Source organism: Apaloderma vittatum, unplaced genomic scaffold (assembly GCF_000703405.1).
Source record: "Apaloderma vittatum isolate BGI_N311 unplaced genomic scaffold, ASM70340v1 scaffold4269, whole genome shotgun sequence".
Classification (NCBI taxonomy): Eukaryota; Metazoa; Chordata; class Aves; order Trogoniformes; family Trogonidae; genus Apaloderma; species Apaloderma vittatum.
The window spans coordinates 65,323-84,816 of record NW_009734486.1 but is presented as its reverse complement, the minus strand read 5'-3'; the positions used below and the strand labels follow the sequence as shown (position 1 = coordinate 84,816).

At 35.7% G+C, this 19,494-nt stretch overlaps 1 protein-coding gene across 2 annotated transcripts in view; it reads left to right on the top strand.

Moving 5' to 3' along the window:
* The window catches only part of LOC104279105 (probable ubiquitin carboxyl-terminal hydrolase FAF-X), a 78,897-nt gene that overhangs the window by 10,012 nt on the left and 49,391 nt on the right, over positions 1-19,494 (top strand). For both annotated transcript variants that reach the window (XM_009876282.1, XM_009876281.1), the window contains exons 6-13: positions 616-731; positions 1,094-1,345; positions 1,422-1,560; positions 3,258-3,410; positions 7,268-7,372; positions 8,555-8,761; positions 9,619-9,755; positions 14,997-15,130. In XM_009876282.1, the coding sequence (XP_009874584.1) occupies positions 616-731; positions 1,094-1,345; positions 1,422-1,560; positions 3,258-3,410; positions 7,268-7,372; positions 8,555-8,761; positions 9,619-9,755; positions 14,997-15,130 (1,243 nt within the window). The remainder of the gene's footprint in view (positions 1-615; positions 732-1,093; positions 1,346-1,421; positions 1,561-3,257; positions 3,411-7,267; positions 7,373-8,554; positions 8,762-9,618; positions 9,756-14,996; positions 15,131-19,494) is intronic.

Genomic DNA, 19,494 nt, shown 5'->3' with positions numbered 1-19,494 from the left:
TAGGACATGGAATGCTAGTGTCAGTGTGGTTTTGGGGTTTGGTTGGTTGGTTTGTTTTTTTGGGGGGGTGTAGTGGGGTTTTTTGGAGCTGATGAGCTTTTCTGGTTTGAGGTTTGGAGATTATTTTTTTTTTTTTTTTAGGGGTGGGATTGGTGAGGTATTTTGAACTGGCCATGCAGTTTAGTAATCTGTTCTGATTCTTGCATTTGAGTTTTTCATGATTGTGCTCCAAGTGGCATTGGTACAACCTCAGGAGCTAAGCAAATTATGGTTTTGTTCCTTTCTTTGTTTTTTTTTTTTATTTTATTTTTTATTTTAGTGGAACTGTTAGCTATTGATAAGTAAGAACTAAAGATAAATAACTCTCTGTCCTTAGACTTCTTTGCATTGCTAACCATATTTAAAGAATGTTATTTTGCATTCTTACTACTTTTATGTGCAGGACCTGAAAAAAGTATCAGAATTGTCGTGCTTTCTCTAGTAACTTAGCAGCCAAAGATGAACCTTAAGTATAGTTATTTTGATTTGTATATGTTTGATAAAATTCTTTGAATAATTAATATACATCATCTGCTTTTTCACATGAAATGTCAGAAAATAATTATTATATTGCAGGGTTGGCTAGTAGATCTCATCAACAAGTTTGGCACGTTAAACGGATTCCAGATCTTGCACGATCGCTTCATGAGTGGATCAGCATTGAATGTTCAGATAATTGCGGCTCTCATCAAGTAAGTTGTTTTAAAAAAATAATTACATATTTCAAAAAGTTGGACTACAGAAAATGCTGTGTTAGCACAAAGCTTAGTTTTCTCTTGAGGTACTTGTGCTCAGTCTATCTCTTACCAGTTGTGTTTACCTTCAGCATTTCATGTGCTTATAAATAGACAAGTTGGACTACAGAAAATGCTGTGTTAGCACAAAGCTTAGTTTTCTCTTGAGGTACTTGTGCTCAGTCTGTCTCTTACCTTACCGTCAGCGTTTCATGTGCTTGTAAATAGACTTGAGTTTGTTGTATTAATTGCTCCTTACTAACTTAATCACACACAACTACTAATTATGGCACTTTGATCCCTTTTTTCTTTCTTTTTAGGCCATTTGGACAATGTTACGAATTTCTAACATTGCATACAGTGAAGAAATATTTCCTTCCAATTATAGAAATGGTTCCGCAATTTTTAGAAAATTTAACAGATGATGAACTGAAAAAGGAAGCAAAGAATGAAGCCAAAAATGATGCTCTGTCAATGATAATCAAATCTCTAAAGAACTTAGCTTCAAGAGTTCCAGGACAAGAAGAAACTGTAAAAAACTTAGAAATATTTAGGTTAAAAATGATACTTAGGTAAGGTACTACTCCGAATATGATACTCCACTTCTGACTTCTTTTCTATACTTCTTACATTTGATTTCTGTTACAGGTTGTTACAAATTTCTTCTTTCAATGGTAAAATGAATGCACTAAATGAAGTTAACAAAGTAATATCCAGTGTGTCATATTATACTCATCGGCATGGTAATCCTGAAGAGGAAGAGTGGCTTACAGCTGAAAGAATGGCAGTAAGTTCTGTTCACCAAGATACGTTGAACAGATTTTCTTCTTCCTAATTGCTTTAGTTGTAGAAGTACTTAAATACTATGGATCCTGCACACACTGCTAATTTTCATATCTAGTGTTATAAATAGTAAGGATCATGTCATGACAATAGGTCATTTTAATAGTAGTCTTTCTGTGAAAATTTGCTGTATTTATTTCAAAGCTGCTGTTGAGAATTGTATTCAGTGCTGCTAAAAACATGCTTTAAAAGGGGGTCCTTGAAAGGTATGTTTTTATCTAGTGTTTATAAAAACCAACCACATAGATAAAACGTGTGATTTGTTTGATACTTCATCCCACTGTACCTAAAAATTGAATGTACATCATCTGAATAAGGATCTAGTCCATTTCTTGTGCTTCAAGTAATTATTTCTCATGAGACTTCTAAGTTCTCAGTTTTTCAGATTTCACAGGCTACATTCATTGGTACAGAAAGTTTTACGTATCACATTTTAATTTATTTAATATTTACATACTGTAACTACTACCGTTAGATGCTTGAGTGTGCATCCCATTCAGTCCCCACGTGTTGCCTGATCTAGTTGAGAGGTGGCGTCCCTGGCGACAGGGAGACTGGATTAAAGTGGTCTCTGAGGTCCCTTCCAGCCTAGGCCATTCTATGGTTAAATGAGTATTCTATTAAAATGAGTATTTATAAAATTAAAGGACAGTTTTCATCTATGTGAATTGTGTTAAGTGATTTTTGCACTGTTCTGCCCCATCTTTGTGACTGGCTACATGTTGTGAGGGTTATAATCTGCAGAAGAACTGCTGACAAAAAAAGAATGATTGCAGTTTGACTCTTGAAGGCAATAGGAGGAAATCTGTCTCTGTATTATATACTCCCTGTAGTTTGCCATCTCAGACAACACCTGGGTTTTTAAATGAAAACTTCCAGATTTAAGTGTTTTGTGAGTCTAGCTTGAATATTTTAAGTGTGTAATCAAGGACACTGGGAAGATACAATGTGGTGTACGTTTGTGTTCTTCAGTGCTCAAAGCACACTCTGCTTTGCTTCAGTCAGAATAAAAAACTATATAGAACTCTAGTTTGACTGTGTCAATGACACTACTGAAAAAAGGTGCATCTACTTAAATATGAGTTGAATTTTTTGCCTGTAATTCATTTAGAGGCATTTAAAAAAACTTTTAAGTGTCAGTACTTAAATCATCTAACCTTTTTAGCTTTCAGTCCTTGCTTGTGCCCTTTTTACGTGATAATGCTCTGGGCATACCAGTTAAAGCTAGAAGGGTCATAAACAATGTGGTTTTGATATTTAATGACTGTGAATTGGAAGAGAAAAAAATTGTTCCTTGAATAGAAGCAATAACTATTCTTTTTGTTGGCTTTTTGTGTTTGAAGTTGTTTGAACATTTTTATGCTTTGAGTTCATGATTTTAATATGCCTGGAAAAAAATTATTCCCCTTAAGATATTGAAGTGGCTAGCATGTTAGATTATTTAAATGGTCATTTAAAAAAAAAATAAGGAAATTCATCAGAAATACCTTCCTGTTGTGCTGCATCTTCCTTATTTCTCCCAATTAGAATGTTGTATATAGAGTTATTAACTGGTAACAGGTTGAAATTTTTCTTTTTAGCTTAAATATCAGTGGCAGCACTTCAGTAATTTGAGATGCACTACTTTCTTTTTGTATTCAGGAATGGATCCAGCAGAACAATATTTTGTCAATTGTGTTGAGAGATAGTCTTCATCAACCTCAGTATGTAGAGAAGCTAGAAAAAATTCTTCGTTTTGTCATCAAAGAAAAAGCCCTCACTTTGCAGGATCTTGACAACATTTGGGCTGCACAGGTAAAGAACTCAGTTGTTTATCTTCTGCTGTGCAGAAGGGATCTTGTTGTATGTCATGTATTGAGAAGATGACGACTTACACTTCTTAGGCTTGGTGTTAGACAAAACTAAAGAAAATCTTAAAACCAAGAGGTGTTCTTTTATGGGGTTCTGGATCTCAGAATTGTCTCCTTAAACGTCTTCTGTATAAGGGGTCAGTTACACATGGATTTGAGGCCTAAAGGACCAGTTCAGAACATGGTACAAAGGTGATCCTTATCGAGTACTAAGGAACCCCAACTTTGCGCAAAGTCTAAATTATGAAAGAACGTGGTGCTTTATGACTCAGTAATTTTAAAATACATGAGGAATATGTATCACTAATCTCCAGGTTCACCACAGTTGTATAAATATTTCTTGAACAGAGCGCTGTTAGGAAGGCCTATAATAATGACTGACCTAGAAGTTATTTAGCAACCAAATTCTTCCCTTTGTGTTGCGAATATTATTTTTGAAGAAATACAAATTTTGCGGTATTGGCTTGTTTACTTAAATGATTGTTGAAGCTGGGCTTTCTAGCTGTGGGTGGATGAGTATAGCACACATAAAGGGCAGCTGAAGAGACAAAATCATTATTAATTATTGATTAAACAGAAAATAAAAGGCTCTTTTAGGATACAAGCAAGCGTCAGTACATATATCCTTGTTCATAAGTTAATTGCTAGTGGAACTCTAACTTAATTGTACAAGTAAGCCTGTAGGCTGATCTTTTAAGTGTGGGAAGGCTAAATTTGGTTTCCAAGATGGAAACCTCCACTGGTTTTGGCAGGGATAGAGCTAAGTTCCTTCATAGTAGTTGATACAGGGCTATGTAGGTAAAGCAAAAGATCTGCCTTGTTAAACTCCTTTAACTCAACCTGCGTGTCTTCTCGCTTACACCTTTTCTCGCTTACCCCTTTTCCGCTGTGGGGTGGAGAGTGAGCAAGCAGCTGTGTGGTGCTTAGTTGCCAGCTGGGGTTGTACCATGACAAGAGCTAATACAGGAATTCGGTAGTACTATATCCCTAGTATATGTGTGTTTATACTCTTCTGAAACTGTAAGTTTGCCTTAAGTGGATTTATGCAGGCTTCCCTGTTTCCAGGCGTGCTGTTTTCAGGTTACATTTAAAGCAGTCGGAACTCCAGGAGATGTAGTGGAGGACTGACTTCAGATCTCTGGTGTTTCAGCTAACTTCATAATCTTCAATTCCAGGATGATAGTAACTGTGCAGGCTGCAACTCAAGGAAGTCTTTATTTCCTTGTTATCGCTAAGTTCTATTTTGAAAATTACATTGTGTAATGGAGCAAATACATAGATTACTTGAATTAAGATCTGTGATCGTGCTGTTAGTTTTCAGCCTGTGGTCTGTAGGCCTTTCCCGACTCTGTTTGTAAGAAGTCTATGGAGAAAAAAAAGACTTTTGAGAAGTTAATTTGCTGTTACTAGTCTTACTTTAGCAATATTAGAGCCTCACCTTTTATATGGAAAAAAAAGAAATAAATCTGAAATTTGGAAATAAGTCTTACAATGAATTATATTAGTAATAATGCCTTGAAACGGGATGCATGAATAAACTAGTTTAAACTGAACTTTCTATGCTTCCAGAAAAGTGTGAACAAGTGGTGCAACCCTTAAAAGACAGGGATAGTCCAACAGTTGCGAAAAAAAATTAAGTGTCCTGTGCTCTCAGATATCTGGTTTATTCTGCTCACTTATGCTTTCAGTTAGTTAGTTGCTAGTGTGCTTGCTGCAGTTTTGTCCTGGGTTGTTTGGGGTTTTTTGTGCATATGAAAGTCGAATTCGCTGTTATTCGGGGTTAGACATTTTCACTGTGGCTTTGGCCATGGAAACATAGACTAAAAGGTAAGAATACCAAAATCTCCTACTGCAGAATGCTTTTTACCAACTTCGCTACTGCCTGTGTTTGAGTAGCTCGTTAAATGACTGCTTCTAAGAGCAGCTGGAGCATGAAATTCAGTAGTGAGGAGTTGATTTACTGTGTAGCTTTATATAACAGGTGACTATTTTAGCTCTGGCTCAGTGCAGCAGTGTGGTCTTCCTTTCAGGCTAGAGCTGTTAGGTTGCAGCCCAGGTTATGTTATGTTATGCTGCTGCCTAGGACACGACTTTGTAGTTGAAGTGCCCTGATAATCGTAATGTACAACTAGAATAAAATAAGTAGTTTATGAAAAGTGAAAAAATCATACTGCTTTTGCCTTTAAAAAGCAACATAAATATTGAAGTGTTTTCATGTCTTACAAAGTGAGTGCTTGCAAAATAGCAGTATATTTGATTCAGGCAGTAATGTTGGAAGTCTCTAAAAGCAAGCATTAAGGTGCAATCTGGTGAGTTGCAGGGAACGATCCAGCTGGACAAGAAATAAAATTGCAGAGATGGGTGTTGGAATCTCATCACTTGCATTCTGGAGCATTTTAACTAGAATTTTACAGATGCTTCCCTGGTTCTGCACAGCAAGCTGACGGGTCACACACCAGGTTCCTTCTCCTTCCTTCTCCTGTCTTGTATTGCTTCCCTGGCCTTCCAGCCCTGCCTTCCCCAGCAGCTCTGCATACTTCTCCTTTTGTTTGTTATATTGTAGATGCACATTTGTGCCCTGTATGCTCTTGGTTTTTCTTTCTATCCAGGAGATGGTCTGGTAAGAGAAATTTTACAATGTTTGGCAAAATCAAGTGGAATAAGTAGTTTAGTAATTCCCTCTCTCATAATGTGACCCATAACATGAATATGTCACTTTTTTTAAAAGAAAAATTTATGGCACAATATAAAGAATTTATGATACGGCGTATAGGAAAACTGTTGGTATCTTTTTGTTTTGTTTTTAAGTGAACTACTGATGCAAGCTTTTAGAAGGAAATTAATTTCAAAAGTGCTCATGCATGCATTTTTAATACTGTACAAGATTAATTACATCAGTGTTTGTTTTAGAAGTCTTTGTTTTGCATTTTTGGTTCTACACTTACAGGAAATTTTTACAGTAAATCAGCTATTGATTCACATACTCCAAAATAGTAGGGTTTGGGTGCAGATTCAAACTGACAGAATGCATTTTCCAGCGTGGCATGTAGGAGGAAATTTTCATCTCTTTCAGAGTTAAAATTGAGCTAGATGGTTTTTCCTGTTGTCTTCCTCCTTAAATGTCAAAACTGTGATAGACACCAAACTCTTATTTAAATCTGGGCCTAGTATATAACTTGCCATTGACATCTTGCCATTAGTTGTTTGACTTCTAAACTTCATAAGTTTGTAAGCTGCTGGACTTTAAAATATTCTCTGTCAACAAGTTTTTTGTAGTAGAAAGCTTTGATTGTCCATGACTCCACTAGCACAAAGGCAGTACTTCAAACTGAGAAACTAGATGGAAATAGGAAAACTTGTTTTACAGCTTAGAAGAACCTCAGTGAAATACCTTCAGGAAATGGATTTTAAATCCTTTCTATAAAAAAAAAAAAACAAACCAGAAACAAAACTACATTAAAATACTGATGTGTAAATTAAAATACCTTTCTAGACTTTATTGTCTACTGTCCCAGCATGACTTTCTTAAAAATAAAATATATTGTAGTGCTGTAGTATTTATATTCTTAATAACCACTTGGGTGCACATGCAGAGAGCACACTTAAATACTTACATATACAAGGAAGATCTAAATATCGTGACTTCCCAGTGAAGTAAGTATTTAGTTTGCCACGCTCCTGCCACCAGCCTTGCTGGCCATCTCAAACAGTCTTCTTGTAAAAATGATGCAGGATGTCTTGCTGACTGACTTAACGTGGATTGCTACAAGTGTTGATGGATTCTTTTTGTCTTCTTGACAGGCGGGAAAACATGAAGCTATTGTAAAAAATGTACATGATCTCCTTGCAAAACTAGCTTGGGATTTTTCTCCTGAACAGCTTGATCACCTGTTTGATTGTTTTAAGGTAACTATACATGTTTTGACTGTATTGAGGAAATAGGTTGAGAAGTTGGATACAGATTTCTGACTCTTCAGACATCACCTTTTTGCTTGTTTCAGATACAGACAGTTTCATCGTGTTAAAAGACTTCTTAAATGTGTAGCAATGGTCTAATATTTAATATTAGAAATGCTAGATTGTGTTATTCATTAGTGAAGCATTCATTTTGAGATATTTTTATTTGCTTCCTGTCTAATGCAGAGGCTAGTGATGCTTGTTTAATTGATGGTTTTGTTTTCTGGTTTAAATGCTTTTGAGTAATGCATGTCTGTTGAGGTCTCTGGTATTATAATGATGTTTAACGATCCTAGAAATATTGAATTTTCTTTAAAAGGTGTCTTGAATACCTTCTTGCATTTGTTCCAAATAAGTAGGTGTTGGTGATTTTACTAAATAATGTTTTTCTCCTAGCATTAGAGTAGATTTTGTCAAGTTTACCAGGCATTTTAAGTAGAGGAGATCAAGGACTTCCCTTCACCACTTCCCCAACTTCCTCTCTATCATGTAATGATTTTTCTCTGGGTAACATAGATACAGAACAAAACAGTCTCAGGAAGATCAGGTTGAATATTTATAAACATAAAATGATTTGATCAAAATCATGAAAGAGCTTGTTTCTGAAACTTGATATTATTTGCTGTCTTTCTACGTATGCTAATATTAGCACTTGCAGCTTCCAGGTGCTGCCTGGCTTGTTTTTACTATTTTAAGACATTAGCTGCTGTACTAGAAGTGTAAGCCAGCTTTGTAGAATCTATTTTTAGAAAAATTTGTTGTAGACATGTTTTAATTTACATGCAGTTTATACTCTGATTAATGGATGGTTTCTAGTTGGTTGAATATGAGTCTGATGTTCTGTAATCCAGATACCAAACTAAATATTCATATGGATATGAAGTAATGTTTCACATCTCTGACCTTTATTGAAATTTTTTTTTTTTCAAGTCTGAAGTCGAATACACTTTAGATGTAAACACTGGAAGAGCTATTCAGTTGTGTCTGACGTGTATTGATTTAATGTGGTATTTATTTTTAATGAAAGAAATTACATAAAAAAACTTTTTATGTAGTTGCATCATTCATTAACAGTGCAGGTTATGTGTGGGATTTTAAAAAGTTTTCATGCCAAATAAAATATTTTCTTAGGCAAGCTGGACAAATGCAAGCAAGAAACAGCGTGAAAAACTACTTGAGTTAATTCGTCGTCTTGCAGAGGATGACAAGGATGGTGTGATGGCACACAAAGTGCTGAACCTCTTGTGGAATTTGGCTCATAGCGATGATGTACCAGTTGATATCATGGACCAGGCTCTTAGTGCCCATATTAAAATTTTAGATTACAGCTGTTCACAGGTGAGCAATCTGGTATGTTTTATTGTGAAATCAGTCACTGGCAGTTTCCTTCTATCCTCCATGAAAAATGCAAGGTATTTGGTAATTTAACAAAAATGTTCCTTACATTAGATTTTTATTATTCTACCAACATCCAGGTAGAGTAAAATATGTGAGTTTACCCGTCGTCTTGCAGTCGGTGACATACTGTCATGAGCACTTTGGAGGAATTGGAAAAGAACCCTACCAAAGTAAATAGGGAGGAAGGACAAGAAGCCCCCCTCCTGTCTTTGCTTTTTTCACCCAATTTGATTATGCTAAGTTTGACTGTTGTTTTGGTTTTTCAGTAAGTCCTTACATGTCTCGGGTAGTATTAGAAAGAACCTAGCAAAGGACAATGAAAACTATTACATACTCTCTTTTCCCCACCGCAACTTCTGTGGAAGTCTGCCAAAATGATAATTCATTATGGTTCAAAATTAATCCATTTATCTGTCTTGACAGCCACTGGTGGTGTTTTTTTAGTTTCTAAGGAACATTTTATCATTTTTATAGCAGTTTACTCTGAGTACCAGTGAGTAGAAATAAATGAAAAATGGGAAAGTACAAATTAGTTAAACACTGATGATCCTCTCTAGCTGCATCTAGGTTTTCTTAAATATGTACCGAATGCTTAAGTGCTTGAAGGCAGAGAGTTTGTAACACACTGATTGCGTCTGCCAACATGTAGTGCTGCTCAAATACTTTGAGCACAGACCAAAATCAGTTGGTCTAGTATTTGTGTGGCTTTGTATGCCCTATTCTACCTTAGAAAGTAAGGGAATGGTGGTAGTTTCTGCACCATACTTGATTTTGATTATAAATACTTGTTCTTTAAGGATCGAGATACGCAAAAGATCCAGTGGATAGATCGTTTTATAGAAGAGCTTCGCACAAATGACAAATGGGTCATTCCTGCACTAAAACAAATTAGAGAAATTTGCAGTTTGTTTGGTGAAGCACCACAAAACTTGAGGTAAGGATGGAACACAAGTAAAATTTTGTCTGTTAAAAGTCAGATGGGTTGGAATGAGGTTTTTTACAAGAAGCAGGGAACGCTTAGATAAAATCATATCCTGTGTTTGAAGATGTTCTTGAGTTTATTTTAGCATATATGAAAGTAACCTCTAAAAATACAAACACCTAGGTTCAGTAGGGAAGCATTAACTGTTTCCTCAAACATGCTTTTATTAATTTTTACAAGACTAGTTTGATTTGTGGAAAATTGGGGGTTATTTTTCTATTATCTGTGGACTTCCCTGCCTAACAGGTTAAAAGTATAAATATATACAGGTTATCTAGTTTATACACTTGAAATCAAAAGTGACTTTTTCTGTTTGGGAAAAATACTCTAATGATTCTGTCTCCTGAATGGAAGAGATTAGAAATGTATTGGGTTGGTTTTACTGTTTTTTTGATTTTTTTTTTTGTATCCTGGGGTTTGTTTTTATTTGTTTCTAAAAGGAAGAAAAAAAACCCAAACAAGTCCAAACAGACAGTGATTTTTGAAATATATTTGCTTGTTTTCATTATTTTAAATGTCCTCTCACTACAGAAATGTCTGAAATTCTGCACCCCTAGCAGTTTTTGTATCCACATCAGATATTTTATAAACTCTAGAAAAACATGTTTGCTTATCAATGTTACATAATTGCTTTGCTTCAATTCTTGTAAGCAGGTAAACTATTCAAATCAGTGTTGCTATTAAAGGCTACTTGTAAAAAGGATCAAGACAGGGAAAGTTGAAGAAAACGAGCCTTCAGTTTGCACGCTTCTTATTGATACTGTTTTAAAAGCTATGATAATATTGCATTTCTGGCTTTCGGAGCTTTCTTAAATCATTTAGTTTGCAACGTCTTTCTCAATTTTCATGACATTTTAATCCTTTGCAGTTTCAGATTAATGAATTTTTGAGGTTTTTCCAACAAGGTCACAAAGTTGCCTGCTTGTTAGTGAATGCATCTGTGTTCTGTGTCTTGGAGTCCTTTATCTTATACATGATGTAAGATCTGGGTGATCGTAGCTACCTGGTTGTTTGTGGTAGTTGTTTAAGGTGAGTGCTTTTTAGCACAGTGCCTTAACAAAGAGGTGTTCCTTTAAGTGGTTGTTGAAGCAGAGCTCGTTCAAGGCCCTGCTTAGGTTTCTGCACTGATTAGGTTTAATCTTGGGAGGAACCTTATTTCTTTTGGTTGTGGAAATTTAGATGGCTTGACTATCTCTATCTTATTTCCTTCCTCCCCTTTGTCAGACAATCTCTTCCATTCCTAACATTTCAGGAAAGTCTGAATTGCAGTGGTAATAATACCTCGTTTTTATGTAGAATCTGAAAATACACACAGCAGGAAAGTAGTTTTTGAATTGAAGGTTTTAATCAAGGGACTTACAAAGACCTCTTCCTATGGAGAAACCTTTGTTAGCAAGATACTGTTGAGGGAATTTTTTAGTCAGTTACTATTACTGCCCAAGTGACTAGGAAACCTAGTGAGTGAAAACATCATTTTGAAGTAATCAGTGACTTTGAAGTCCTCTGAGTTTTCTGATAACTCTTAACATTGATATGGATTGAAAATTGTAACGTACACATCCAATGCCGGACCCTATCAGCTTACCTTGTCTACCTTAAAATTTTAATCTCTTAACATTGTTCTAGATTTTGGATCGAAAAAGGATCAAAGCAGACATTTGTGACAGCTGCCTCAAAAACATTTCACAGAGCTTTCGGAGTGCAACGTTAATGCATAATCTCTGCACTACTCCTTTAGGGTGATTCAGTTGGTTGGCAGTGGCTATTATAAGTTCGGTCTAGAACAACTGAGCCTGCTGACTCTTGGCAAAAATAAGTATAAATTATATTATGCCATGGGCACTGTACAAATTTCTTCTGATAAGGATTTGATTGTTGCTAGTTACTCATGCAGTTGAGTAAAGCGACTATTTGGTGATACACTTGCTTTGGCAAAACTGAACTCCCTGACCACGAGGTTTCGGGAAGTTCAACTTAATGAGAACTGCAGCAGCATGATAAAATAATTCTTATTTAAGTGCAAGAATTCTTCCAGGTGCAAAGGTGCTTCTTAAGGAATAGTCAACTTTATTACACAGCATATTGACCTTTAGTCTACAGATAATTAATCACCTTAGTTTTCTTTGTGTTGGCGGATGGAGGTAGAGCTTCCTATAGACCAATTTCAAGCACTTAAATTTGACCTGTATCTACTCAATGATATAAGATTGGTCTCCTAAATTGCTTGCCGACAAGAATTAACTGAGCATTAAGAGGACCCTTTATAAGAGTGTGAGGGTTCCTTAGTGCTTTAAGGCAAACAATGATGCTAGTTTCACATCACTTTTTAGCCTATATAAATTTTACTGGGTTTAGTCACTGCTATTTGGACCTTTAATATCTGCTTTTAATGGTACGTGGTATTTGTTCATCTAGCAAAGAGCACTCAACTTCAAAAGCTGAGTTACTTGCGCAGTATAATGTTGGGCAAGTTATATGTGCACCTAAATCTTTTTTTTTCTCTAAGTACATTTAAAGTTATTTGGAATTTTGCGTCACTGCTATTTGGACCTTTAATATCTGCTTTTAATGGTACGTGGTATTTGTTCATCTAGCAAAGAGCACTCAACTTCAAAAGCTGAGTTACTTGCGCAGTATAATGTTGGGCAAGTTATATGTGCACCTAAATCTTTTCTTTTTCTCTAAGTACATTTAAAGTTATTCAGAATTTTGCCTTTGTCAGTTTGCCACTATTTTTCTAGTAAACAAGCATGCGTTCTAGCTATGAAAAGTTGTTTTTCGTATTTCCAGAGTACTTTAACATCCATTTTGCAATGCTAATTTTTCTTCTTATACATTGGCTTTTGATACCTATTTAGTAGAAACACAATGAAAAGATGAGTTCTGCTGTTTCCTTCAATTTTTCGTGCTCCTCAGCTATTACTACAGGAATATGTCCCAAAGGCAACATCATCATATAGCTTAGGTGCTTAAAGAATAATTGCATAGTTGCACATGGAGTTTGCTTAAGTTCCAGAAAGCATGGTAGAAAGTTGTTGTTAACTTTTTTTGGTGCCAAAAGATAATCTTCTTCCCTTTGACCCCATTCTAGCAGATGACCTAGTTAACATCTTAAATGTCACAATTACTACGTAACAACGCACAACTAAAGCTCATAAGTCCAGTTATTATAATTACTCAACTTTTGTAAGTAGTTACTAACCAAGGTGAATCCACGCATCCAAATTTGCTGTTTGTGCATGTGGTTTAGAAAAGAGAAAAGTAAAAAATGTCTAGCGCAGGAGATTTATTTAGTCTTCTGCAGATAAAGCTTTTTTTTCTTTTTTTGTGATATTAAGGTTGGTGCAAATGCATAATATTATGGATATATAAACACACACTCCAATAGCTTGATGACGCAAAATACCATGCCTTGCTTCTGCCTATTCCTTTAATTGATTAATCAAATCTTTTTCCCAAATAGTCAATATTCTTATTTACTCTTATCCCCTGTAGATGTGTATCTAGAGGCAACATCTTGGGTAGCCACTAAAATAGAGACATGCAAACTTTTGGTGTTTTTCCTCCTGGTTTATGCTGGGCAAGGAAGGTTGGTGGAGATGGAATGAAGTCTAATTGAAGAGTGAAAAATTAGGGTGTTCTTCCTGAATATATGAAGTTTTGTATGTTTCCTTACTTCATGCTTCCATCCATTTTGATTTCTCTCTGACAAATGTCTGGTTATGGATTTTTTTAGACACAATCTGCGTTTTAAGTACTTCTTTCAAGCTGTTTTGGAAAGCTCTGCATAATATGAAATTTAATCTTCTGAAGACCTCTGTACTTAGCAGGGTGAATTCTGTTGATTTCAAATAATTATTAGAAAGGTGTTCATGGCTTCTGTCTCTTAAACGCCGATTGACAATGATCTTTGGCCTAATGAATAGTTGTCTGTTGTTGTTACATCTGTTGTGAAGTGTGGTTGTCAGCTGCATTATCAGCTGATGCTGGAAATGGGATTTTTTGCCTTTCCTACTCAGAAGGTGCTGCAGGTCATGTAGTAGAGATCCTGTTTCCTAGGAAGGATGAGGATTCCTACCCGTAACCCATTCAGCTCATTCTGCAGCCTACTTTCCTAAGTGTTGCGGGAAAGAACAGGTCTGAAATCACGTATTTCTTCAGGACAGAGTATGGGATCAGCTTGAACAGCAGTACAATGAGGAGCACCTCTCTTCCCACCTCCACCCCTGTCTTTTGGTTTGTTTTTTTCTTCTCTCTTTACTGTGGAATAGCAGCTCAGTTTTATGGGGTTTTTTTTGCAGCTGAGGTCAGTGCTCCGGTCTCCAGGAGTTGAGGCATTCTAAGACTGTTCTGCAGGGGTGATTCGTCCCTTAAGCTCTAGAATTTGATTGTGTTCATGGTGTGTGGATTTTGGACCAAAGCTCTTTATTTTCTCTTGCAGTTTACTTTTGTTATTTAAATATGTCTAATATTGTTTAAGAGCAGCATTTTTGGCCAGCTCTTGATATTAGACTTAAATTATTATTTCACTATTTATTTGGTTATTTCCTTTATTGAACTTCTCTGTTTTTTCGTAAGACTATAGGCTCTGCATAACTGTTTTTTTGTTTGTTTCCACCAGCGTTTTTTCAGATATTGTTAGAAAAAAAAATATAGAGTTGTGCAGGATTTTTGAAGTATCGAAAGAACTAGTGCTATCATTTGCTAGTGTTCTTCAACTATAGTTTTAAGACTCTGAGCTTTCATTTTTAAAATTGACCTAGTTTTACCTATTGTTTTAAAATTTAAAAAATATTAAATTTAGAAATGAGCATTAGGTGAATGTGGAAGAAACTGGTTATGCGTCTTGTAGTTATACCACAGTGGAGGGTCTCTTGTTTGTGGGCAGGTATTTCTGTTCCTCTCTTGCTGCAGATACTCTTTCTTCAGCATACTCAGCTTTTCAGCTTGCTTTGGTATTCTTCATACACACTGTGACAGTATAATCCTCATAAATTAACTACTTTTAATGACTGGTAAGAACTGTTGATGTGTCAAAGAAAAAAGTAATCAAAAACTTCATATACAGTCTGTTAGAGATCTTTGAGGAAAGTTTGGAACTTGCGTCAAAGATGAGTTCCTTAAATTGATTTCTGAACTGTTAGGTGCAAGAATTCTCTGCTTTTCTTGTAACACTTTGTATCTCAATTTCAGTCAAACTCAGCGAAGTCCCCATGTATTTTACCGACATGACTTAATCAATCAACTTCAGCACAATCATGCCCTAGTTACATTGGTTGCAGAAAATCTCTCTGCCTATATGGAAAGCATGAGGCAGTATGCTAAAGGTAAGTTTAAAACAAAAATTTCCTCATAAGTAGAGCATATGAAAACTCCAGTTGAAAATGAAATTAAAAGCAAATTCTTGTGATGAAGTATCTATTACATTTATTCGTTTAATTTTCAGCCATCCATGGGGTTGATTATGGTGTCTGATTGGGCAAGAAAAGCTTAAAATATAGACATTTTGTTTCATAATTGAAAATGTGGTGTGTTTTACAGCAGAATATGGGGATGTGCCAGCTCTTGTTTATCTGTGGATTGATAAACATCGTCTTGCCCTACTTAGGCTAGGGTGGTTATTTCTGTGGAAGGTCCTAATAATAATCTTGGATTTTGTCCCACTTTAGTTTTTAATTTTTGTAGGCTCCTTTGAGAAGTGTTTTTATCACCCCTGTTTGAAGCCAGTGTTTGGAATTTATCAGGGACAAGGATTTTAAACCACAGGGGTAGTGTTTCTTTTTACTATGCAACTCCCATTTCTGTTTAGTTACTTTCTCACTGCATTTGTTATCAGCAATACTTTGGCAGCATGTCATGTTAGTATTTATATATTTCAAGCTGAACTCAACCCTTTGCTGCTGAGTTTACCCACTTATTCTGGATTAGCTTTCTAGCTACTGAGGTGGAAATAGGGAAGTGAAGGAGAATGGTGGACCAGGAAGCTCCTTGTTACACTGGGCCACAGTACTTTGTATATAGAATTAAGGCAATAGAAGTGAGAGGGGAAGATGTACACGTTCCCCATCTACTTTACTAACTGGAACTAGAGACCACCCTACCCTGGCATCATAACATCCCACCGGCCTTTCAGTGGCATCTCAAAAACAACAAAGTATGTTCTGTAGGAGTTCACTGTAGATTACTGAGAAAGGACAGGATATTTGCACGTTGTGAAGTGCGTGCGTGTGTCCTCCAGCGCTTGGGTGAATTGCCTGGATGCCTTTCATTTTGAATTTCATTTAATTTTCCATTACTTGATAAAAGATATCCAAAATAAGTCTTTGAAGACTTGTTTGAGTAGTGGTGCTATATGAGGATGATGGCTTCGGCCAAGTGTAGGTCCCTGAGAATGACACTTAAGCTAAATATGCATACCGCAGCTATATTTCTCTATTCAGGAACACACAAAGGGGGTTACCCTAATTTAAGTTCCTTAGTTAATGATAGCATTGCACTAATTAATGTTAAAGTAACAGTAAATGCTTTTGTTCTGTTTTCAAGCCATACTGTCTTAGACTGTCTTTTCCAGGAAGGTGGAATAGAAAAGTTATTATCTGTAAGCTGTTGGAGTGCTCGTTAACTTTTAAGTGATGCAAAAATACAGTTTCTTTTATAATAAACTTCACATCTTAACTCTATGGATAACTTAAAATCTGTGATTATAGGATTCTCTCTTTCTCTTGGGCTTTGGCCAGCTATGAAATCTGGGGTTTGGCCTCAGGGTTAGGAAGGAAGCATAATCAGCAACTATATTCTAATGGAATGTTGTCTTTGTTCAAAAATAGCCTGTGCATACGATTAATGTATGAACCATTATTCATTAATTTCAATTATTTTTGAACTCTGAGGGCAAAAGGCTATTTGGACAATACAGTTTATGTATCAAATTGTTGATGACTTTGGCAGAAAAATTAGGCTAATGTCTTGCCTGATGCTTTTCTTGTGCCAAAAAATACATGCCATTGCCCCGCCCCACCCCGCCCCAGCTATAATGACTTGATAAAGCAATAATATAAACATCTTCAACAGGTTGGGAATTAACAGTGTGAAAAGAGTTTAAATTTAATCTAATTAAAAAGCAATTAAATTGTACCTTCTTGATACGAAGCTGCTGCAGATCTTCTACTCAAACTACAAAACCAGATGAAGAGCAGTGTGGATTGTTTTTATTAAGTGATTTATTAAGTGATTGAAGCCAGCCAGAAAATATCTTCTGATGTTCCAAATACTGAATGAAGACTGTAATGCGCAGCTCGAGTGCAACTTCTCTTTCAGTTTGAATTTTAGATAGTAAATAGAGTAGAACATAGAGAGAGAACGAGCACTGTGAAGTTTGCCTTCCTGGAGCAGGAGAAGAGATGCCAGGGAGCAGGGAAGGGAAGAAGGGAATAAATGAAAGTAGAAAGAAGCTTGTGGTGGTGAGGGCAAGAAGAAAGACCCAGACAGCTGCAGAACTGAGCTTAGCTGAAGAAGGTGAATGAGACAGAGGGAGAAGATTCAAGGCAAACATCCAAACAGCACAGGTCAAACAAATGCCACAGAAAAAAAAAACACCAGCCACCTGCAGGTTTTTTTGGCAGTTAACACCACAATTGCTGTGTAGTTTGTGATTGATTTATTTAATTTGTAATTACTTTTGAATTTGCTATATTTGTATTTACCTCAAAGTCTTCCATATTTGTGTCTTGTGATAGAGAACAGTGTTCCTATTCTTCTGTTAATCATTAATGTATATTCTTTTCTGCCACACTCCTCTTTATATGTTTGCCTTTTTAAGATTAAAGAAAAGCCTAATCTATTTTTCAGAATTTTTTTCCATGGTATATGACTTTCTTTTCTATTGAACTTGCCCTTTCCTCCAACTCCGCAAAGTCTGTGTGAGATATCTGCTTGTTGCGTTCTGTAGTCCTGAAGGAGGAGATCACAGTTTCATCTTTTTTACTATTTATCAAAGACTTTTTGAAGTTTTTAAGAGATTGCTAGCCAGTTCTCCTTTATCTTCTATTTTTCTGAAGTAATAAAAACATCCAAAATGCTAATGAAATGTAATTATTTGTAGAAATTGTATCATATGATCTTCTATGTGTGTTTATCACTAAGTACACTTAAATTTTCAACCAGTCATTTTTTGATCTATGATTTCTCTGTCCATTCTTCTGCTCATATATGTAGAAGGAATTTTTAAGGACATTGCACTTGGACTTGCGATGGGATGCTGGGATGCACAGTGTAGAAAATAAATTGGGCAAACGTAGAAAGAAGCCAAGCTGGAGAATATTTAGGGAGACTGAGGGATTTTGGAGTTTTTGTTTGTTTGTTTTTGTAGTTGAGGGTTTTTCAGAATTCTAAGTACATACAACTGCCTTTGGGCAATTTACTGGCCTTTAACACTTGAATTCTTCTGCTGAAACTTGTGTCTGTGAATTAATTAACCTCTGTTTAGGGAAGAAAAACCTAGATAGTCCCTGTAGTTAAAATGGACAAACAGCATCATCTCCATCCCAACAAAACAAAATCAAACAAAAAACTATCCAAAACACTCAACACTTGAAGTAATTAGTTTTAATTTCTCTGCAATATGCTTATGTACCATAATTGTTTCTTTGCTAGACCCATAGCATATTTTTCAGGTGTTCTACTTTAAATACTTATATAATTTCTGTTCTGTTACTTTTATATTCTTTCTTCAGATTTTTTTTCACATCTCTTTTTGTAATTGCCTACTTATGCTCACTTTTTTAGGATTATAATTTAAATTTTTGAAGGATTTCTGGTGAAACATGTCTTCAGTTTTGTAGGCATGAATTAACAACTAGTTTTCTGTTTTCCCTTTTGTTTTGTGTGCTAATGTACTTTTTGCATTTGTATATAGAGAGTGATATTTATCATGATTATTTTTCTTCCTGTTTTGAAACACTGATGATGCACTTTCAGCTGCTAGACTTGTTTTGTTGGGTTTTTTCCCCCTCCTTGATACAGTAGGAGATAGAACTGAAATTAGTATCTTCTATTGTTAGTCTGGATATTGTCATGATGCTGTCTCCCACAGCTGGCTCATCTTAGTTAAATGCAATCCATACTCCTTTGCAAGTGGGAAGTACAGCATTAATTAGTATGCAATGGAGCTGTCATAGTAAACGTGTCATAGTGAAATATTACTGGCACAGATCAAGGTAGGGAAGTACACATCTAGATTATATCTTTTTAATTTGTAAAAAAACCAGCAACAACAAAAATCCAAACAGAACGACACCAAAACAAAGTTCCCGTGAAGCAAACAGCTGTTTATTAAACAAAATATTATGCTGAGAGTTAGTAAAATGTAGGTGGGCATTTGTCTTCTTACCTTACTTGCAAATTATTCAACTTCTGTTTCAAGCTCATCAGTATTGCAGGCATTTGAATTTTGTACTTGGAAACTTGCAGTGTATAAAGTTGTCATGTACTTTCCTCCTCTAAGTGGTGTTGTTTATGTAGCTGCTTATAAAGGTGTTAAAGAACTGGAGTCATTATTTTCTCTGGAGAGAAAAACCCCTAGAAAAGGAAAATAGTAATTTTTTAAAAGACGCTCTGCAGTGAAACTAAAGCACCCTCAGTAGCTCAGTTAACACTGGTTAATCTGAACTGCATGCTTGCTATGCTTTTATTT